At 43.6% G+C, this 22,993-nt stretch overlaps 2 protein-coding genes and 1 long non-coding RNA gene across 5 annotated transcripts; 1 reads left to right on the top strand and 2 right to left on the bottom strand.

Annotated features, from left to right (window-relative positions):
- Positions 1-528: 528 nt before the first annotated feature.
- LOC147249022 (uncharacterized) lies at positions 529-3,527 on the bottom strand. Its single transcript, XR_015119528.1, has 3 exons — positions 3,427-3,527; positions 3,044-3,251; positions 529-2,787 (listed from the first exon to the last, which is right to left on the bottom strand). It is a non-coding gene; the product is annotated as an uncharacterized LOC147249022 (long non-coding RNA).
- A 3,145-nt stretch (positions 3,528-6,672) lies between these two features.
- On the bottom strand, positions 6,673-9,097 carry LOC147249023 (E3 SUMO-protein ligase ZBED1-like). The gene is made up of 2 exons (XM_086179120.1): positions 7,652-9,097; positions 6,673-7,457 (listed from the first exon to the last, which is right to left on the bottom strand). Exons 1-2 carry the CDS (start codon positions 9,095-9,097, stop codon positions 6,948-6,950), a joined length of 1,956 nt encoding a protein of 651 aa, XP_086035246.1. The 3' UTR covers positions 6,673-6,947.
- A 7,753-nt stretch (positions 9,098-16,850) lies between these two features.
- Positions 16,851-20,031, top strand: LOC147249024 (uncharacterized). 3 transcript variants are annotated; one of them, XR_015119562.1, is made up of 3 exons: positions 16,851-17,265; positions 17,369-19,532; positions 19,716-20,030. XR_015119562.1 is itself a non-coding variant. In XM_086227211.1 (3 exons), the coding sequence occupies exons 1-3, from the start codon at positions 16,882-16,884 to the stop codon at positions 19,427-19,429; spliced, it is 2,250 nt and encodes a 749-aa protein (XP_086083337.1). In that variant the 5' UTR covers positions 16,851-16,881; the 3' UTR covers positions 19,430-20,028. The 3 variants fall into 3 exon arrangements, 2 of the variants coding, with proteins under 2 accessions (XP_086083337.1, XP_086083336.1); XM_086227211.1 differs by having other exon boundaries at positions 17,369-17,863; positions 18,059-20,028; XM_086227210.1 differs by having other exon boundaries at positions 17,369-20,031.
- Positions 20,032-22,993: the final 2,962 nt, after the last annotated feature.

Consider the following 22,993-nt stretch of genomic DNA (forward strand, 5'->3'; position numbering starts at 1 on the left):
AGGGGAATATGTACGTTCAAAACTGTTAGCATGGACAAAGACAAAGAGTGAGTAAATTAGTAGTGTATGGAACATGTAATGGGCTGCACGGTGGTGCAGTGGTCAGCACTGTCGCCTCACAGCAAGAGGGTTCCAGGTTCGAGTCCCGGCTCCATCAGGGATCTTCCTGTGTGAGTCTGCATGTTCCCCCTGTTCCTGTGTGGGTTCTCTCTGGTACTCCAGCTGCCTCCCACAGTCCAAAGACATCAAGAGAGAACGAGGCTGATTGATACTCTAAATTGACCGTAGGTGTGACTGTGAGAGTGAATGGTTGTCTGTCTCTATGTGTTGGTCCTGTGATGGACTGGTGACCTGTCCAGGGTGAACCCTGCCTCTCATCTGAAGGCTGCTGGTATAGGCTCCACCCCCCCACGACCCTTACTATAGTAAGGAATAAGCAGAAGACGATGAATGAATGCCAAAAAGGTGCATTTCAGAACAGGTCCAGGTCGAGAACCGGATTTTTCTATCACCCGTCTCTCCATCTTGTTTGGGAGAAACATGTATAGTTCTTCCTTCTCACTTCAAAACAAAAGTAGAAATGTATGTTTCTCTCTTGAGAAACATTCAACACATCTCCACACAGTGGTCATTTGGAGATGTACCTCCCAACATTAGGATGCGCCCTCACCTTTGCTCCATCGGCCCACGTTCCACCGCTCCCACAGCTTCCGACACTGTCATTTTTCTCACCTCTTGTGGAGCCTTGACTGTTGCCTGTGTTACAACCCCTTTAGCTGTGAGTGTGCTTGGTTTTCATTGGAACAATATGAGGACATGTACAGGGAACCTTTTCTGTCAGTACTCATCAAACTCATGAATCTTTGATGAGTGATCAGTTTGTTGGTTTTCCTAACATCTGCCGTTATTTCAGACCCTGCTCTCCTTTTCCGAGCCACCAGTTGTCCTGTGTTCCCTCCTTTGCTCGCCACCTGACCTCCTGCCTTCCTGCAGACATGATCTTGATTCTACCCCACGATCAAGAGTTTACAATGTAGACCTGCAAGTCATGAGTAGCACACTGCACTGTGTCACCTAGACATACTTTACAAAAAGGAAATTAATTCAGATGTTTGATAGCTTTACTCTTCATTTAGAAAGGTGTGTTACAAGTACATCAATAGCATAACAGCATAATGTTATGTATTATAATGTGAGGCTGCTGCCCCTTGGTTCTGCCCCTCTGTCACAAAGATTGTTCAATAGTTTTTTTAAGAGCTTCTTCCTGCCTGCTTGGACCTTTCAGCCGTTCCGTTTGTTGGTGTCTTGTACAATTCCTTCGAACAAAGTCAACTAAGTTCCTAATACTTAATTTTCATGAGTCTGTGATTCTGCTTTTATGTTGAAGGCAACATTTATAGATAGATAGAAAAATGTTGTTTTTTTACGAGAACTCACATCTTGTGGGTTTTTGGGGGCGTAACTTGTCAAGTGTACTGCACTGAAAGATGGAAACTAACAGAAATATATGTGCTTCATAGAACAGGAAATGTAACATCTTCTGAGGTCAAATCTCAACGACCAACACTTCTCTTAATTGTAGTGCACAAGGAACAGGAATACTGTCATTCATGTGTTTATGTTCCTAAATGTAAGTCAAATAGCCACTGACCTTCCTCTGAAAGCCTTATGGTCCGGATATATTTGATCCTGTCGGAGGACACCATGGTGCAGACTTCAGGAGAGAGGGTGTCCCAGCTGTCAAGGAAGTCTGACAGGTCCTTCACAATGCTGTCCAGCTGCCTATCATCATCAAAGATGTTTGGGACCCACCGGCCTTTCAAAGAAAAGTGGGGCTTCTGAAAAGAAGAAGGCTTTCCTCAAGGCAGTCAGCATCTCTAATTCTCTGATTCCATAATTGGTTCATGGGTGTTAAATACATCACATGACTTTACATCACAAGGTGATCCTTCACTTTTTAAACGGATCAGGTTAAGTGTTTCCCTGTAATTTGATCATTTTTTGTTGCAAAAATGTTCCATAGGAATGGTAAATTTATTACATGTCAAGTAGAGACTTCCCTTTAGTTTATCATCTCCACCAGGGGTCCCCAAACTTTTTTCTGTGAGGGCCACATAACTTTTCCCTTCTCTGATGGGGGGCCAGTTTGTAACAGAAAAAGATCGCAGGGGTGCCTAAACGTAAAAATGTATTGTTTTCCAGAAAGCCACACTACCAAATAAAATGGGTTCTTCACAGAAAAAAAGTCAGGAAATATATGATGACACTACCAAATCACCCTCTCTGGGTCTAGGATTCTTTTCTGGGGGTTGCCAGATAGGGGCACAGACTGCAGAAGGGTGGAAGAGAATGTCACGTTCTATGCGTGTATGAAATAGTGACTGACTGACTGTGTTCACACCAAACGGCAATGCGAATTGTCGTGTCGCTTTGTTGGCAAATGACGCGAATATAAACATATTGATCCAGCGATCAAATTCGTGTGAATAAAGCAACGTGAAAATTCACGTCACGTTTGGTGTGAACACATCTTAATAGTTAACAATGAAAATACTTCCTAGCTCTCTATCAATTTTATTATCAAATACAAATACACACATATGGAAAAAAAATCAAAATGCGTCGCTGGTATTGTTCAGGGGGCCGGGCCAAATGTGGAGGCGGGCTGTGTCCGGCCTGCGGGCCGTAGTTTGGGGACCACTGATCTACACCACTGTGGTCCACAATGAAGGTTACAAGCTCTTCCTTTTTTTGCCACCTGGCTTCAACTGCTTCTGCTGCTTTGTCCTGAAGCGAGAGAAATACCAATTATTTTTCTACTAAAACCAAATTTCTCCATCAGTGAATGTCACCAGAGTTTGAAGATGGTAGAAGCAATAAGCTGAGCAAATCTGATCAACAGTCGTTATAGTTAGAATTCTTCATTGTGAACCAATAGACATGAATGTTGTTATTTTATGTTGGAAAAAGGAGAGGAAATTAAAGGAAAAACAGTTTTAGAAGTCAAGACAGTCTGATGCCACAATTAGCGGTCCATGCTTACCCTGATCATGACAATGTGGCTGACATTACACTCAGCCTTAAGTTTCTTCCTCATAAATGTGTCAACATTGACAAGTTCTCCCTTGCCAGGCTTGACGAGTTCTTCAAGGGCATCAAAAAAATGCCAGCCTTTCTCAGGGCCTCGTTTGTGGAATGCCACAAAGGGATTTCTTGTTCCCAGACGGTACGTCACTGCAGCTGGCTCGTACCTTTGTGGATGGTGAGAGTAGAGTGGAAAAATGGGATGAACAGTCACAAATTAATTCAAACATAACAAAAATAAATACATAAATAAGTCAAACCAGTGACAATAAATTATTGTATATAATACTAATATAATCCTAAGTGTGACACAGTAAACTTTAAAGTCTTTCCAGTACTTACTTCCCACCAAGAATTGTCACCAGGAGTGACAAAGTTGTAGGATGCAGCTTGTGACTGAGCTTGTCTTTGTGTATCACTGAGACCAGTAGAAGACATGGCTGTCCATTCACAAAGACACGCTGCACTGTCCTTTCAGTGCACGGGACAGGACCTCTGTTGAGATGAAAGGTAGAACAGAATAAACACTAGTAAACTGATTAATAGGGAGTAGATCTGTGGAACTGCATTTGAGAAGGATTTGTAGGAATGAAACACCAGTTTGCAGACTGGAGAATGACCTTTTACAAGGAGCTGGAAGGGATGCAGTCATCCACCTGTCAATATCCACCTGTAGAGTAGGGAAGTCCTCACACCTTGAAACAAATAAACAAAACGCTTGTAAGCTATGTAGATGACATTAAATATGACCAGTCTCTATATTTGTTAACATATGAGGACTGTATTTGGTGTTTTAGAATAAATTAAGTCCAGTCATTTGATTTACAAAACACATGTATACATTTTAATTCTCCAGATTAAAAAAATCCTTACACCACGTCAACACAGTTGACTCTTCTTCTCACGACAGGACAAGCTGCATTCTTGCACCGTTGCAGGATTTCTGCTGTCGTGAGGAATTCAAGAGGACGTGCAACCATGTCTTCCTCTGTCCATACGCATCCCATGAGGTCCCTTTGAAGCGCCCAATGGTGTTTAGCCACAAGAATTTACCCTTAATAGGAATAAGTGGAAGACAATGGATGGATGGATCTTTTGTAGCACTGGGACAGACTTCACATCATTTAGATTTCCTGCTAGAAGTTTGTCTTCATCCGTGGATACCAGTTGCTTTGTATGGACCAGCATGGGAGACCATTGACCAGGCAGTCCTTTGAGTGTGAGGCGTTCAGGTAGGCGACAGTGTCGTGTGTGTTGTTCATGGCAACTGTGTTTAATTGTTCCCTGGACGTTGACATTTACAGGTATATCACCTTCTGTATCATCAGGGTCTTCTTCTATGGACAGGAAGTAAGTTGTACAACCAGAAAACTTGCAGACAGCCTTACCCCTCCAACAGACACTTTCAGTTTTTGGACTTGGACTGCATTTTATTTATTAGTCTTGAAGGACAGGACACCAAACTTGTTTACAGAGCCTATTTTGTGGCTCATAACATCAGCCTGCCTTCCTTCAAGGTTCTGTGTCCTCCTCTGTCAGCTGGCTGAATTGCTGCCCACTCCGTTCTTGTCAGGCTTACACTGAACTCTTGGGGGCAAGAGGGCAATTCTTTTCCAAAAGATAACCGTCTCTTCACCTGGTCCTTATCTCCAAACTCTGAGGTTTGGGTATCTGTGGTACATGAAGGACAGTGCCATGGGGATATGGCAGCAATGTCTTGAATACTTTGGAAGCCAACACAAACAGGGTGACACCAGTCTTTGCAGGCTCCATTGGGCAGACGGCTCATTAGGATCATTTGGCCGTCAACAAATACAAAATAAGGTGTCATCCACAAACAAAATGCTGTCAGTTTGAATGCACTCAGACATTTCATCTCCACTGGTTTCAGTCACAACCATTGTTTCTTCGTGTGTTTTCTTTATGCCTTCCTCCATTTCCAGTGGTTTCACAACATCTCGACTAACAGGCACCGTCATTATTGATGCTTTTTACAACACTGGGATCCACATGGGTCTCCTCTTGAACTGCTTCAGTTTCATACTGTTCCTTTTCTTCAAGTCTGTCCTTCATCTCAGAGTCTGTGTGTCTTTTTTCCTCATCTTCCTGTTAATTTTCTTCAAGTCTGTCCTTCATCTCAGACTCTGTCTTTTTTCCTCATCCATCCATCCATCGTCATCTTCCGCTTATTCCTACACATTAAGGGTCGCGGGGGGCTGGAGCCTATCCCAGCGTCAACGGGCGAGAGGCAGGGTTCACCCTGGACAGGTCGCCAGTCCATCGCAGGGCCAACATAGAGAGACAAACAACCATTCACATTCATACCTACGGTCAATTTAGATTATCAATCAGCCTCGTCCCCTCTTGATGTCTTTGGACTGTGGGAGGAAGCTGGAGTACCAGAGAGAACCCACGCAGGAACAGGGAGAACATGGAGACTCCACACAGAAAGATCCCGTGCTGGAGCCGGGACTCGAACCCGGAACCTTCTTGCTGTGAGGCCACAGTGCTGACCACTGCTTTTCTTCATCTTCTTGTTAATTTTCTTCAAGTCTTTCCTTCATCTCAGAGTCTGTCACTTGTTTCCTCACCCTCTTTTTTTCCTCAGTTGCCTTTTCACCAGTCACTTTCTGTTCATACCAACTGCTTGTGCTCCCTTGTATCACACTGATCATTTTCATAGTATTGAGAAGTACATGTATTCCTTTCTTTCTGCCTCAACAACACCCTTGTTCTAATGAACCTTCCGTCACTGTGCCATACAGTGTACAGCCATTTCTTTTTTTTAAATTCTTGTCCTTGAATATTTTTCCTGCCCACATTTCCCACTTGGGGTGATTCCAATGTATCTTTTGAGTAAGATTTTCAAAAGCTGACAGTTCAGTGAGGATTTGGTCCTGTCCTCCTGACTCTGTCCATAAATCTGGAAGGCCGTGTCTCTGACCTCTTCTTAATTTCTTCATTTTGAAGCCTTAGTAATGAAAGAAACATGCATTTATAATGGTAACTTGGAGTAGAAAACAGTGCTCACATGCAAACTTTTTTTTGCAGGGAGGGGCTGATCAGTATTTATCAAATATTGAATTTTTCTGTGCCCCCCCCCTTCATTACCATATATATGCCATGTATATGTGTGAATACACACACATATATATACATATATACTGTGTGTGTGTATATATATATATATAAATACATATATACTGTATATATGTACATGTGTATATATATATATATATATATATATATATATATATATATATATATATATATATTAGGGGTGTGCATTGGCACTGCCCTCACGATTCGATTCGATTACGATTCAGCAGGTAACGATTCGATTCGATTCGATTCTACAATGCATTGCGATGCATTGCAATGCATCAAAATTCTACTGACCATAAGTGCTTTTTCACACACAGTAAAATAGCAGCTTTAAGACAAGGCACTTCCTGAACTCCCGTGCAAACATGAATCAGTAATTACACTTACACTACCGTAACAACAGGCACCCAGCAATAAAAATATTCAGTTAAACACAGTAACCACTTATTACTTTGAAACTTTATTTCAAGTAGTAAAGTCAAGTGCAACATTTCTTAACAAAACAGAAGCTTAGCAGCTTTATGAAAATGGAAATTATATACCTGAGATGAGAATCCTATCTGGCAATCACATCAGTTGCATACAACAAAATATCAAGATGTGAAATGCCTTGTAAAGTAAACCAAAAATTGATTGAGTAGGCTTAGCCTACTAACAAATTTGTTCAAATAACTTCTTCTAAGTACATCATCAACAATCTGTTTCAGAGTGAGAAAATCTATAGTTTGACCTGAGCCTGCATCAAAACTTCTCAGAGTTCAGCATTTGGGAATTTCAAGGTTCTTGTGTAAGAACACAAGCTGATCAACATGGTCCGGTTTGAGAGTGCTTCTTTTTGCAGTGATAACATCTCCTGCAGTGGAGAACACTCTCTCTGCTGACACACTTGTCCCTGGGATGCACAAGTATATCTTTGCCAACCTAGAGAGGAGAGGAAATGTGCCCATATGGCGATGCCACCACTCCAAGGGATCCTCAGAGAGAGGCACAGATGGGGATCTACAGTACAAGTCCATTTCCTCCTCAGCACTGGCATCGACAGTCTTACTTTGTACTGCAGGTTCACCGATGTCATTGAATGCAGGTTCACCGATGTCATTGAATGCAGGTCCCAGCAAACTCAAAAGCAGCGATGAGGCCCTTCTTCTGGGAGCAGAGGGGCCTGCTGAGTCGGACACATCATCCACAGACAGCAACTCTTCCTTGATTCCTGAACTTTCTGTTTCACGAGCCGCTTCATCTACTTCTGTCTTATGTCTCTTCTCATACTGTGTTTGAACAAATAAATAAGAGCAAAAAACAGCAGTTAGCAGCACTTTCTCAGCCAATGCTAACATCACAACAGATAACTATTTTTCTCAGTCTTAACATTTTGCTGACTATGTAGCTTCTTATTGAACATTTATGATTACAATTGAATTGAAATTTATTATGTGAGTTTTACAAGAAGAATATAAATTACCTCCAGGGATGCAGCTTCTGAAGTCACTCCTGCGTAGACATCCAACCTCTCCTCCTCTGTCAGGAAAGGTAACCCCTTAAAGCGAGGATCAAGGGCAGAGGATGTGTGAAGAATTTTCTTCTCTGCCCCACTGTTGTACCTCTTAAGGAGATCTGTTTTGATGGCATTCTTCACATCGCGGATCAGTGGTTGGTCTCCAATAGTGTCTGACATGCTCTGGAGGAGTTGGGCATACACTGGTGCAATGAGGCTGACTGTAGGACTGCTCTCCTCTGACATAAAAACAGTGGCATCCTTCAATGGTTTTAATGTCTTCACTGCTTCCTCCACGTTAGCCAGATCTGCTCTGCTGAGAGTCACGATGTCACTTTCTTCTACACTGAGGGCAGGTGACAGCAGGGTGGCATGCACTGCAGCTTGCAGTTGCAAAAACCTCTCCATCATATCATGAGCACTATTCCACCTTGTGGTGACATCGGTTATCAGTTTAAGAGGTCGTGTCAGTTTAAGAACGATTCGCTGGTTTTCTTCAAATAGGTGCTTTGCCTTTGTGCTGCGGTGGAAGTATGCCGAGATACGTTGGACTCTCCCCAGAAGCCTGGAGACCGTCGGCAATTTAAGCGCCCGCTGTGCAGCGAGGTTCAACGTGTGCGCGAAGCACTTAACATGAGGGAACTTCCCAATTTCAGCAGCACTTATCATATTAGCGGCGTTGTCCGTCACCAGCACAACACTTTTATCTGTTAGCTGCCATTCCTCCACAACATCCAAGAGTAGACTCGCCATATGAGCACTAGTGTGGCTCTCGTAAACTGCTCTTGTCTGGAACACGTGTGATACAATCTGCCAATCTTCGCTAACATAATGTGCAGTAATGGTTCCATGGGAATCTGTTGCTACTGAAGTCCAGGCATCAGTTGTAACTGCTACACGACTGGCTTTAGACATGGATTCCATTACCTTTTCTTTGGTTTCTTTGTACAATGCGGGAAGCACAGAATCGGTGAAGGTAGCTCTTGTCGGTAGCTTATACCGGGGCTCAATTGTTTTAAGCATGTGGCGAAAACCCGCATTTTCCACAACAGAATAGGGTCGTAGATCCTTCGCTATGAAGCGCACCACCGATCGTGTGATCCTCTTGGCTCTCTCGGAGTTGTGTGGCAATGTTGACACCAGTGACTCGTCACTTCTTGGCTGGGATGTGTCGACTTTATGTGTTGTTGTTGAAGCCAACTCAGGATGCCAACCATCAACATGGTTCGTGAAGTTAGTTGTATTTCCAACGTGCTTAATCTTCATGTGGCAGGTTTTACACACCGCATAAGTCTTGTCTAGTTTCCCATCAACTTCATAGAATCCGAAGTGTGCCCATATGTCCGCTTTCCAAACTTTGGGTGCGTTTTTAATCACCTGCCTTTCGCGGTCATCTCTCCGCGCTTCAGCCATGCTTACAGTGCTGCTGTTGCGCTAGCTAGCGCCGCCGCTGAGCACGTGGCTCCATCGCGACGTTGCTCCGGAAATGCCACCAGAAGTAATTGAAACTTGACAACTTTATTGTTCTCTCGAGGCCCTAAAACAAATAGCGACATAATCGATTCAGGCACATTGCCGCATCGATGCTGAATCGGCCATGCCCCGCATTACGATGCATCGCCGAATCGATTATTGTTGACACCACTAATATATATATATATATATATATATATATATATATATATATATATATACGCGACCATAGCATATACACGCATATATACGCGACCATAGCACCCAGGATTCTGCCGAGGGGCTGCACCCACACATATTTAATTCCCCCCCCCCCCCCAATAATCCAAGTGCTAATTAAATTGTTTGTCCAAGTTATTTAATGTCTTAAAAAAGAAAAGAAAAAGAAGTACGGGTCATTATGGATCGCCCCAAAAAGTTTTATTCTTCAAAATGTTTAGTGCACTGTTAACTTAAAGAGGACACTTAGGAGTCTGGAAGCCTGTGATGTCATGCAGCCAAAACCAAGGTAACTGTAACTACGTATCAAATGAAGAAGCAGAAGCAAACAGAAAAAACACTGTAACAACCCTCAAATCAAAGGCTCAGGTCGTTGGCTCCTGCTGCGGGATGCTTCAACGTGTTCATATTATCAGAACATGATCTGTGGAGATGAGTCATTCTCTAAATTGTACGGGTAAGAGACGCAACCCTACCAGATGAAAGAAAAAGCAGTGAAATGTGATTTTGCATTTTCACAAATCAAATAAAGGTTTCACGAATCAGAGACTGTCTTTTTATGAGTCTGCCACCTCTGCAGGATAATCCAGTCCAAATTTGACAAGTCTAGGTGCAGTGGTTTTTCATCTGGACCTGGTCTAATGTGGACTAGATGAGGAAAAAAAGCAGTAAAATGTGGATTTATTGCATTTTCAAAAATCAAATACAGGTTTCACAAATCAGAAACTGTCTTTATATTTGTCTACCACCTCTGCAGGATAATCCAGTCCTGATTTGAAAAGTCTAGGTGCAGTGGTTTTTCATCTGGACCTGGTCTAACGGAGACTAGATGAGGAAAAAAAGCAGTGAAATGTGACTTTCTTGCATTTTCACAAATAAAGGTTTCACGAATCAGAGACTGTCTTTTTATGAGTCTGCCACCTCTGCAGGATAATCCAGTCCAGATTTGACAAGTCTAGGTGCAGTGGTTTTCATCTGGACGTGGTCTAATGTGGACCAGATGAGGAAAAAAGCAGTAAAATGTGGATTTATTGCAATGTCATGAATCAAATAAAGGTTTCACAAATCATAGACTTTCTTTTTATGAGTCTGCCACCTCTGCAGGATAATCCAGTCCAGATTTGACAAGTCTGGGTTCAGTGGTTTTTCATCTAGATCTGGTCTAATGTGGTCTATATGCCTAAAAAAAGCAGTGAAATGTGATTTTATTGCATTTTCACACATCAAATAAAGGTTTCACGAATCAGAGACTGTCTTTTAATGAGTCTGCCACCTCTGCAGGATAATCCAGTCCAGATTTGACAAGTCTAGGTGCAGTGGTTTTTCATCTGGACCTGGTTTTATGAGGTCTAGGAATACAACAGAAATGGAGGAATATCCCCTTTGGCATTTTCACAAATAGAATAAAAGTTTCACAAATACATTCGTGGGTGTCAGGCAAAGTTCATGTTTTACCCAAAAGGTCTAAAATGTTTTCACATCAAAAAGTGTCCAAAAAAACAGACATCAGTGCAGAAACAGTCGCCGTCCACGTTACGTTGACATCCCCTTGAAAGTGCTTGGTTTTCTTTGCATTGGTTTCACAAATATTAAAATGTTGGATGCATGGATTGGTTTTAATCCATGCAGGTCCCCTGTTCAAGAGTTTTCTATTCTTAAGAAACAACTGAACTGATATCAGTACTTCATGAGTACGATTGATGTCATGTATGTTTTGAGGCTCAGATCAAACAAGTGATTTCTACTAAATCACATTTCTTCAGTGAAAAAAAAAATCTGAGGATCTTTTGGAGTGGAGAAGCTGATCTAATAAATGCTGACTCTGGATCAGCACGAACCACTCAGAGCTGTGTTGAGAATATAGACCCCCATCAACAAACACAACCACTTCCATATGTTTGAAGGTAGAAAACAGGAATTACATCATGACTCCTTTATAATTAAACAATCCAATACAAAATGATGAATATCAGGGTTGTTTTTTTTTAATAAATAACAATTTACAAAATTCACATACATTCACAAACACTGAACTATTAATGGACATCGGACACCAAATGAAAAGTTCCATGTTGTCCTTCTGGTCAAAGATGAAGAAAATGGGGCCCTGACTTTGTCCCCTCCCCTTCGTTCCCCTCATATGTGGCCAGGTCAGGCCAGGTGTTGTCTCCCTCCATCTTTGGTATCCTGGGTTGGACTGTGAGCCCCAGGAAGAGGTGTCTGCTGGGCTCAGCTCCACAAAGGCCTGGTGAAAGTCCTCCGTCACTGGTGCTTCCTTTTTTAGAAATGAAATACAATGGAAATTCATGAAGACAACCTTCTAATAATGATAATAGACTGGATCTGTTCTGGTTGTCACATACACATCTCAGCAGTCCAGTCCAAAAGGGGGAAATTAGGTAGATTATTCATTCAGACATATTCAAACTTTCACAGGTCCAGCCTTAAAATCTCTTACCTGGTCCTTTTAGTGAAGAGGTTTTCCATGTCCGTCTCTCTGAGCTGCCTCCCAGACCAGGACCCTTGAGCCTGCTGCAGGTGTTGAGCCAAAGCTCTCACAGCTAAAACAGGGTCCTGGGTTTCCTGAGACTTGGGACATGGCTGGAACTTTTCAGAAGCTCGATCTCCTTCTTCAGGTCGAGCAACTGTTTCCTGTGAGCAGAGGGTTTCACCTTCATCCTCTCTTGCTCTTGTCGAGCCTGGATTTGTGCCAGCCTCAACGCAGATGCTGCCTCAGCACGTTCGGCTTCCTTCAGCCGCGCTTCTCCGTGCTGATACATTTCAGCAGCCTCCTGGCTAAGTTTCTCCCCCTCCTTGGCTTTTGTCATGACCGCCAGGGCCATGTTTGTCACGCTCTCTTTCTGTCTGTCCAGCTCCCCTCTCTGTTGCTTCAGAGTCTCTCTCTCCTGTGCCACAACCATCTCCTTCTCTCTCAGCTCTTCAGCACGACGCCTCAGTCCCTCTTGTTCCTGTGCCACTCTGCTGGCCTCTTGTTCAGCCTTCTCACGTCTTTCCTTTTCCTTGGCATGGAAGTTCTTCCAGTCTTCTGCCAGCTTCCTCTTCTCCTCTGCCCAGTCTTGCATCACTGTCCTGTACTCTTCTGTCACTTCTCCAAGCTGCTGCTCACTTTCACACAGCTGAGCTTTCACTTTTCCCAAATGGGCGGAGACATCGTTGATGGTCTCACGCAGTTGTGTGTTGCTCTGGGCTGCAGACTCCTCAAGACACTTCACATTAGCCTTGTGTGTCATTTCCAAGACTTCTACGTCCTTTCTATGCTGCTGCTGGACACTCTGGAGCAACGTCTGGCTCTGGTCTCGCTCCAGTTGCAGAGCTTTTACCAGTTCCTCCAGCTGGAGGATACGAGCCTGATCCACTTGTCGCTGTTCAGTCAGTTCCGTGAGCTTCGACTGCATCAGCTGCTGTTGTTCTAACAGCTGCTGCAGATTTAAACAGCTTTGTCCTGGAACTGCTCCCTGGGCGTTCTTTCCTGTGGCAGGAGAGGCGTGATTGGTTGGGCTGGGTTGTTGGTGGTTGTTGAGGAAAGGAAGAGTGTTGTCCTCTCTCTTGGACGGCGTATTTTTCGGTCCAAATATTCTTGCTGTCTATTTGTCCTCTCTCTCCTCATGACCCTTGAGGCCTGGTCTGTCAGCTCCAAACAGCTTGTCTTCTCCGTCCTCTCTCACTTGTCCTCTGGAGACCTCTGGCTTTGATTGTTTGGCCGTGTGTGTGGAGGTCTCCTGGAGGAACTCTCTGGCATCGCTGGCAAGGAATTCTTCCAGCCGGTCTCTTGTATTGCGGGATCGAGCAGGGGTGTTGGGTCTTGGTGTTTTCTCTTGGCCGAACACACTGTCATTATCCATCTTAAATCTGACAGTCTTCCTGCGTGGAACGATCCCCGCAGGGGTAGCAGGGGACTGACCAGGTCCATTTGTGGGGTTGTCGTTTGACAGAGTCTTCTCTGAGCCACCCTGACTCCATTTTCCTGGCAGTTTTTCCATCATCCTTAAATAAACCATGAATGAACTCATCTGAAGCTGTCAGACTTTCAGATCCTTTCTGGTCGTTCATAGCAGGCTTGTTGTGGAATTCTCATTCTCAGGTCGAGTGGAAGATTTGGATTTTGAACCTGAAACACGAAACAGCCTATCTAGTAATTCTTTATTGGGACCTCCAGGTCCTCTCTTCTTGTCGCCTTTGGACATTTAAAGTCAAATTTACCACACATTTATGTGTATATTCAACAGCTACTTAATAAAATTGGGTAAAAATTATCTCTTAATTGCTCGTAGGTAAGACCTGATAATTACCAATAAAAGTTAATATCAGTAACTCTTACTGATTCAGATAAGGAAAGATTTACCCCCATCAACGTAGGCCAACAGGACCCCATGCGCATTTTTCCACTCTTTAAGCACTCTAGCCGAATACTCTTGTAAGTGAATATGCTTTTTTAACACTGGCCATTGTCTCTGAGAGCCCTGTGGCAAAAACTCAGGTAGAAAGAGGAAGTGGAGTCTTGCCTGAAGCATATGGAGTTTATTTATCTCCAAAACCACTCCATCGGTGTCGTATTTGAACGACATGTCGTGACTGTCATCCAGATAGGCAGGACGGACAGCCACATGGATGTCATCCATCCTAAAAAATGCCTCTGTGTCCCCATTGGCGTTCATCAAAGCCATCCAAGATTGCCAATGTGTTTTCTGGAGCAATAAACATCAATGACATGGTTGTGGAATGAGTGTGTATGAAATGTGTGAAGAGATGTTGTTAATGAATAAAATCGAATGAAATAAAGTTGTTTTTAAGTTTTTTTAGGGTTTGGGTTAGTTACAGTTAGTACGGGCAGTGGAGTATGGACTCAAGAACCCCCCTTCAATGAGGCCCTTCTGAGACATGCTGGATTTGTTGATGTCCAGCAGAGGAATGAGTGTGGGGAGGAAGATGCCTCTACTTTGTAGACAGGCAAGGGTCTCCACATTTTCCAGGATTTCACATATTTAATACGTTAAGTATTCAGTTCAATTTTTATCATGGTCACAAAAAAAATTCATTCATTCTTCACACATGGTGATTTTTTTTTTTTTTTTAATTTCTGGAACTACTTCCGTTCCATGGGCCACAGGAACAGGATAAAGTGAGCGAGGAGTTCCTGGACGACCAGCTCATGGACATCCCCATGCCCAAAGAACCTGCCACCATCAGTGTTGAGGAGTTGTGGGGGAGTACTTCCTCAACAAAGAGCAAGGGGAGAAATATTATGCAACACCATGTGCATAATCAATAAAACATAAGAAAAGCTAAGCATTGGAGCAATAGACACTCTTGGTTAGTTTTTTTTAAAGGTGAGCGGTTTGAGGCAGTATGGAAGGCTTTCAAAGATCGCCACATCTGTGCTTGTCCTCCCACATTAAAATGCTGATGCTGGGAGGGTGTTCTCCATGGTTGGTCTAAACAAGACCAAGAAATGGTTGGTTTAGAGCCAGTGTTACAAGCAGGAGCCACCAACCCCTGACCTAAAGGCCTCAAAGCAAGCCACAAACTCTTACAATTAACACACACACACACACACTGAATTAACACACATACACAAGCAGCAAAATGCTCATGTGAAATGTAACGCCGTTTTCACACCAAATGCGAATGTGAATTTCGCATCGCGTCATTCACGCAAATACGCTAATTTGCTCTCCTGCCCAAGTAACAAGTATTTCCTGCAACGTTTCTTTCCGTCATTTCACCATGAATATTCACAGAACTGTTGCGTTGTACCTGCCGTGGAAGGCAGAAATACGTCGGAAAACTAAACGCCGTGGTATCTGGGTTATCAACACCATGTAGAGGCGAGCTCAGCTCGGTGAACTTCACCGCTCAGTGAACCGAGCTCCTCCAGGGGCTCCGTGTGGATAACCGCCGCTTCAAGCGGTATTTTTGGATGACGACTGGCCAGTTTGACAACCTGCCAGCTAGGATCGGTGACAGAATTTCACGAATGGACACCAATTTATTCAACTGGTTCTTGTCATTTTGATACGTAGTGTCATATAGCACCTGGTTTTCCACACATTGCCACAATCAGCTTGTCCGCCACAGTCAGCAGACATTGGGACATCCTCGAAGCTGATTGGCTGTCTTGACGCGAATTTTTCGCCAAAGTTCAATATTTTCAACTTGCGCAAATGGCTAATATTTCGCCTCGTGAATTCGCAACCTCATTCGCACCTGCTCGACTGAAAATTCGCATCATTCGCGCATTTGCATAGACTTTGAATGGAAACTGTTCGTGCGAATTCGCGTTAGGTGTGAACACACAGTAAAAAGTCAATAAATATTTTTGTTTGAATGAATTTATGCGTCGTTTGTCAGACATCCATCCCCACCTCAACAAAATCCCCGTCGTGGCCGGTAAAATCTCACAAAACTTGAGAGCCCTGAGTTATGTTTGTTTCTCCAAGCAGCGACTTGTCCGGGCAAACCATCCATGGTGCCGCCAGGGACGGATTCAAACGTTTGCTTCAAGTCATGGCACGTAACACAGACGCACGCCGAACACAAGTGAAGAGGCATATTTCATCATTTCATGATGTACCACTTGCATTCACGCTATCCACAGCAACAGCCGTATGGAAATAGCTACCTTCACTTCTGCAGCTCGACAGCAGCGGGAGCAACAGGAAGGTATCAGTCAGGTCTCTGTCCTGCTCGCTGAAAAAAACGCAGTCTGACACATGCGCAATTTGGAGCACAGCACTCGTGACTTTGGGGGATATTTTCCCCTATTTTTCCACGAACAATTGTTAATATTCGTGAAGAGGTCAAATTTACCCATAACTTTGTAATTCCTTGGCTGACTACAATAATCGAGTTAATTTTATACAGTTTGCATAGATTATATTTACCACTCTCATAAATCACTTCATTCACTGCAGGCACAGGGAAGATACGCAGACTCCACTTGTTAAAGGTGTTAAAGAAAGTTATTGTCACATATTATTCACACATATAATTACACTGGGGACGGCTTGTTCAATGTCAGATTTATGTGTTCACATGTGGTCCAGCAACATTAAAGCTTGAGATAAACTGGGATGATGGTGTCACACAGTTGGGACAGGGAAAAATGAATGAGCCTGGATCTGCACTCCAGGGTCGAGGACGTCAGAGACCGAAGAGAAACTTTACTGGCGTTTATCAAAACCATCAGAGGACCAAGAGAGAGAAAAAGGGACAACCAAAAGTAAATCAGTTGCTGCTTAAACACCGTTATTTAAAACGCTGCATTACTTCACCAAAACGGTGAGACATCTGTGTCAGAATTTGCTGACTCATCACTGGCAGTGATTTGTCAGTGAAGACAAATGACAGACGACATCACAGACTGACTTGGCAGGTGACAGCAAAACCTCTGATGTTGTGATGTCATGTATGAGACAACGGATCCAGAAATGCAGGATCAACAGTTCCTCACACAACTTTGAAGGCAACTGATTCAAAGTTTCAACATGTCCAAAGGCAGCAAGAAGAGAGGACCTGGAGGTCCCAATAAAGAATTACTTGATAGGCTGTTTCGTGTTTCAGGTTCAAAAGCCAACACTTCCGCTCGACCTGAGAATGAGAATTCCACAAGGTCCACAAAACCTGAGAGCCACGTGAAACAGAAGGTCTTCAAAAGCCTTAAGAAACAGCCTCAGGAAGACAAGTCAGCCAGCGCTGACAAGCCAGGCCTCAAGGACAAGGCTCAAGGCCTGGGAGAACATGTGGGTCCATTAAGCCACACCCACCAGCAACCCACCCCTGACAGAGGGAAGAAAACCGAAGAGGTTTTTGCTGGACAACAGCAGACAATCAAGCCTCAGCTGAAGAATCTGACAGTGAAGCAGTGCCCGGTAAATACTGACCCATACACACACACACACACACACACACACACAAAGAATACAGTTCTTTTTATGTTATTACTGTTAACTTACATTATTTAATTCATTTCAGGATACTGCATTAAATGGCTTCCAGCTGAGCAGCAACAAGCCTGCTATGAAGGACAAGAACAAAGGATCTGAAAGTCTATCATCCTTAGATGAGTTTGTTCATAATTTGTTTAAGGATGATGAAAAAATAGCAGAACCAGGAAACGGAAAATGGAGTCAGGGTGGCTCAGAGAAGACCCTGACAAACGACAACCCCACAACTGGACCTGGTCAGTCCCCTGCAACCCCTGCAGGGACCCTTCCCCGCCGGAAGACTGTCAGATTTGAGATGGATGATGACAGTGTGTTCGGCCAAGACAAAGAACCAAGACCCAACACCTCCACTCGATCCCTCAACAAAAGAGACCGACTGGAAGAATTCCTTGCCAGCGATGCCAGAGAGTTCCTCCAGGAGACCTCCACACACACGGCCAAACAAACAAAGCCAGAGGTCTCCAGAGGACAAGTGAGAGAGGACGGAGAAGACAAGCTGAATCTGCCAGGGCAGCTGCGCCCGGTAATTCTGACCCATTTAAACCCCCATGTTAGCAGACAGACAAAGATACCTGGAGAAAAAGCAACATCCTATTTGTTCTCACTGACATCTCGTTTATTGAAGTGTACTTTAAGTGAAATATACTCGTTACAAATAATATTTATGCAGTCTGTTCAAGCAGTGAGTGTTTATTGTCCTTCTTTAACTTATTTTCAGAATACTGGACGAAGTGGCTTCCAGATGAGCCCCAACAAGCCTGCTACGAACAACCAGAAGGGATCTGAAAGTCTGACAGCTTCAGATGAGTTCATTCATAGTTTATTTAAGGATGAAGAAAAACTGCCAGGAAAATGGAGTCAGGGTGGCTCAGAGAAGACTCTGTCAAATGACAACCCTACAAGTGGACCTGGTCAGTCCCCTGCTACCCCTGCAGGGATCGTTCCCCGCCGGAAGACTGTCGGCCAAGACAAAGCACCAAGACACAACACCTCTACTCGATCTCGCAATACAAGACACCGGCTGGAAGAATTCCTTGCCAGCGATGCCGGAGAGTTCCTCCAGGAGACCTCCACACACACGGCCAAACAATCAAAGCCTCTTCCGTTCCTCAACAGCCACCAACAACCCAGCCCAACCAATCACGCCTCTCCTGCCACAGGAAAGAACGCCCAGGGAGCAGTTCCAGGACAAAGCTGTTTAAATCTGCAGCAGCTGTTAGAACAACAGCAGCTGATGCAGTCGAAGCTCACGGAACTGACTGAACAGCGACAAGTGGATCAGGCTCGTATCCTCCAGCTGGAGGAACTGGTAAAAGCTCTGCAACTGGAGCGAGACCAGAGCCAGACGTTGCTCCAGAGTGTCCAGCAGCAGCATAGAAAGGACGTAGAAGTCTTGGAAATGACACACAAGGCTAATGTGAAGTGTCTTGAGGAGTCGGCAGCCCAGAGCAACACACAACTGCGTGAGACCTGCAACGATGTCTCCGCCCAGTTGGAAAAAGTGAAAGCTCAGCTGTGTGAAAGTGAGCAGCAGCTTGGAGAAGTGACAGCAGAGTACAGGACAGTGATGCAAGACTGGGCAGAGGAGAAGAGGAAGCTGGCAGAAGACTGGAAGAACTTCCATGCCAAGGAAAAGGAAAGACGTCAGAAGGCTGAACAAGAGGCCAGCAGAGTGGCACAGGAACAAGAGGGACTGAGGCGTCGTGCTGAAGAGCTGAGAGAGAAGGAGATGGTTGTGGCACAGGAGAGAGAGACTCTGAAGCAACAGAGAGAGGAGCTGGACAGAGAGAAAGAGAGCGTGACAAACATGGCCCTGGAGGTCATGAAAAAAGCCAAGGAGGGGGAGAAACTAAGCCAGGAGGCTGCTGAAATGTATCAGCAGGGAGAAGCGCGGCTGAAGGAAGCCGAACGTGCTGAGGCAGCATCTGCGTTGAGGCTGGCACAAATCCAGGCTCGACAAGAGCAAGAGAGGATGAAGGTGAAACCCTCTGCTCACAGGAAACAGTTGCTCGACCTGAAGAAGGAGATCGAGCTTCTGAAAACTTCCAGCCATGTCCCAAGTCTCAGGAAACCCAGGACCCTGTTTTAGCTGTGAGAGCTTTGGCTCAACACCTGCAGCAGGCTCAAGGGTCCTGGTCTGGGAGGCAGCTCAGAGAGACGGACATGGAAAACCTCTTCACTAAAAGGACCAGGTAAGAGATTTTAGGGCTGGACCTGTGAAAGTTTGAATATGTCTGAATGAATAATCTACCTAATTTCCCCCTTTTGGACTGGACTGCTGAGATGTGTATGTGACAACCAGAACAGATCCAGTCTATTATCATTATTAGAAGGTTGTCTTCATGAATTTCCATTGTATTTCATTTCTAAAAAAGGAAGCACCAGTGATGGAGGACTTTCACCAGGCCTTTGCGGAGCTGAGCCCAGCAGACACCTCTTCCTGGGGCTCACAGTCCAACCCAGGATACCAAAGATGGAAGGAGACAACACCTGGCCTGACCTGGCCACATATGAGGGGAACGAAGGGGAGGGGACAAAGTCAGGGCCCCATTTTCTTCATCTTTGACCAGAAGGACAACATGGAACTTTTCATTTGGTGTCCGATGTCCATTAATAGTTCAGTGTTTGTGAATGTATGTGAATTTTGTAAATAGTTATTTATAAAAAAAAAAAACCCTGATATTCATCATTTTGTATTGGATTGTTTAATTATAAAGGAGTCATGATGTAATTCCTGTTTTCTACCTTCAAACATATGGAAGTGGGTTGTGTTTGTTGATCTGTGCCCCCCAACTGAGGACTCCATTGTCCTAGTGGGGGACTTCAATACTGACGTGGCCAATGACGGAGTGACCTGGAGAGGCATAATTAAGAGGAACATCAGGCCTGACCTAAACCAAGTGGTGTTAAGTTGTTGTACTTCTGTGCGAGTCACAGTTTGTTCAACACCATGTTCGAACACAAGGATCTCCATTGGTGTGTCCACTCTGGCCCTGGGGTGATTAGTTCACACTGATGGGGTTGATTGGTTGGCAGGTACCACGGTGGAACACTCTGGAGCAACGACTCTGGAGGTTTAACTAGGCTTGCCTGTATGATGAGTCAGAAATTAAGGAGAATTTCATCGAATTTAGATACAGCAAAGCTGCATAAATGTCAGATGGAAAAAAATTCTATGACGAAATGAAATTAGAATTTTGTTAAATTGAAATGTTGTAATTCACACTGTTAATAGCTCTCTGTTTTCTAATCATGAACAGGTAAGTGGTTCGGTAGGTGGTTTTTCCAGCGCAAAAATGGGAATCTACAAATACTCGCTTTGTCCCCAGATCTTAAAATCTAATAGCTGTCTCCCAGTGTTAATGGAAACAAAAAAATGGCCCTCATAAAAACTGTCTAATTTTGCTAAAATATTTCTCCAATTGACCGACAAAGAGCAAAACAAGGGTCAGGGTGTTGGTTCAGCATTTCTAAGGTGGTCCAAGCAGGTTGAGAAGCCATGTTGATCACCATTTTTCTACTGGACAGCTAAGCTAACGTTCTCTAACTTCGCTAGCTAAAGTTAGAATCTTTAGCCTCTGACAGGTTTCTGATGCTATTGTTAGTGTGAAAACATTATGGAATATTTTCCAATGAGTAGGACCACATGAATTATCTCTAATTACTGCTATTCCAACTCTGACCCTATGTGGTTTGTTGTGTTGTAGAGTAGCAAATGTCAGCAAAACACCGACTGACTAGAATGTATAGATTTTGTCATTTGAATCCTCAAAAAAAGGTCAAACTAGGCAACTGGACTCGTGAAGACGTTTTGCCTCTCATCCAAGAAGCTTCTTCAGTTCTAAAATTCTGGTGGGAAGTATCAGGTATAAAACCACCCCAGGAGGAGTGGTGGCAATTGAGCCTTTAATTTCTGTTTTTAAAGATTTATTATGATGTTCCCCCATTTCAAAAAATAATGTATTTGTGAGGACTTGAGGGTCTACACACTGGTCAGAGAACTATAAGATATGGCAAAAATATCATGGCGAAGACATGGGGGGCGGGACATTCAGCATAGTATCGCGATATTTTACGTGACAACGCTGTGTCGATACAGGTAAGTATGGATCTTTTATCATTATTGTTAAAAAAACGTTTCAATGCTGGACATAACATCAATTATTCAGTCAACTACATGCTGCTGCTGTCTTCATATGGGAAGGGGGGGGGGGGTTGAAGTCGAAGGGCGGAAGGGGAGAAGGAAACATTCATGCCTTAAATTGTTGTGGAAAACGAAGGCTTCGGCTACATGCTAAAGACGCTAGAGCCCTGCTCTGTGACTCCGTCCCAGCGCGATGTCACCGTAGGCCGTGTGGCCATTTCCACAACACCAAAAAGGAGGACACTTTGCGGCATTTAGTGAGAAAAGAAAAATCGCAACATACAACTCTAGTGTACTACCCACTACAATATAATTTACAATACCACAGTGATTCTGAGGTACGCTGTTCATCACAAGACAATTTTATCTATCATATATCATGATGTATGTCTATGTGTAAGTGAAAGGTGAAAGGTCTTTGTTCACACTATTTGAATTTATTCAATACATTCATCATTCAAAGTGCAGTGCCAGAACAGCAGAACATGTATGGTCTGAAATGTGCAAATAATAAATTTACATAAAAATAAATAAATGTTAAAAAAATACATTCCAGTTCTTAAATAAGTAAAAATCCTCAAGTGCACATGTTTTGAAAGCATATTTGGCATTAAATTGACATAAGAAATAAATTAATTAATGCAAAAAATACACATCCCAGGTCTTAACAACCATAAAGAACATTTGTTTTATGTAAACAACAAAAGACTGAGAAAAAACACCATGTAACAGGTGAATATCGACCTGAAAAATGTGTAAAAAATGTAACATATTTGTGTTTATGTATGTGTGAGTGCAGCAGTCCACCTGTATTTTAACTGATTTGTCCTCAGTATCCTGTTCTCAGTTTCCTGTTCTTCATTATGGCCTCAGCCCTCAGCAAAATCCACCTTCAGCTGCTGCAGCAGCTCAGGAGACAACAGCACCTTCAGGTTCATCATAGCCAAGCCTGCACTGCAACTAAAACCATAGCAAAAATACTGTTATCAACCTTCAAAAATCTGTATTGTTTTAAACCTAGTACATATTCATTTCATAAAGCCCATGCAGAAGTTCCTTTCTTAACTATAAAGCCCATGCATAGAATCAAAATGTTGCATTACAAGTGTTAAGTGTATATTTGTTTAATTAAATATAGTACACAAGTAACAAACAAAAGATGATAATATTGTACTCACCAAATAATTGATCCTCTATCTGAAATACTTCTGGCCTTTTCTGGCAGCATCCAAGAGTTTTTTGTTTCCAAGGAACTTCTGGTACATGCTTGTGCAGGGAAAGGTGAAGTTGACACAAACTTGGAGCTCTGCTTTAACGCTGTCCACATCCAGACGATTCCTCTCGTTTCTCCATGCAGATGCCATCATTGAGAAGACTCGTTCTGTGTGTGCGTTGCTGCATGGGATGGAGAAAATGTAGGAGCTGACCTTCCTGAGATTCACAAGTGGTCCATCTGCTTTGGAAAACAGTTTCAGATACCGCTCCAGCACGTGTGCTGACGTCCACATC

Source organism: Aulostomus chinensis, chromosome 15 (assembly GCF_037954235.1).
Source record: "Aulostomus chinensis isolate RoL2024-O1b breed Wild chromosome 15, RoL_Achi_v1.0, whole genome shotgun sequence".
Taxonomy (NCBI): Eukaryota; Metazoa; Chordata; class Actinopteri; order Syngnathiformes; family Aulostomidae; genus Aulostomus; species Aulostomus chinensis.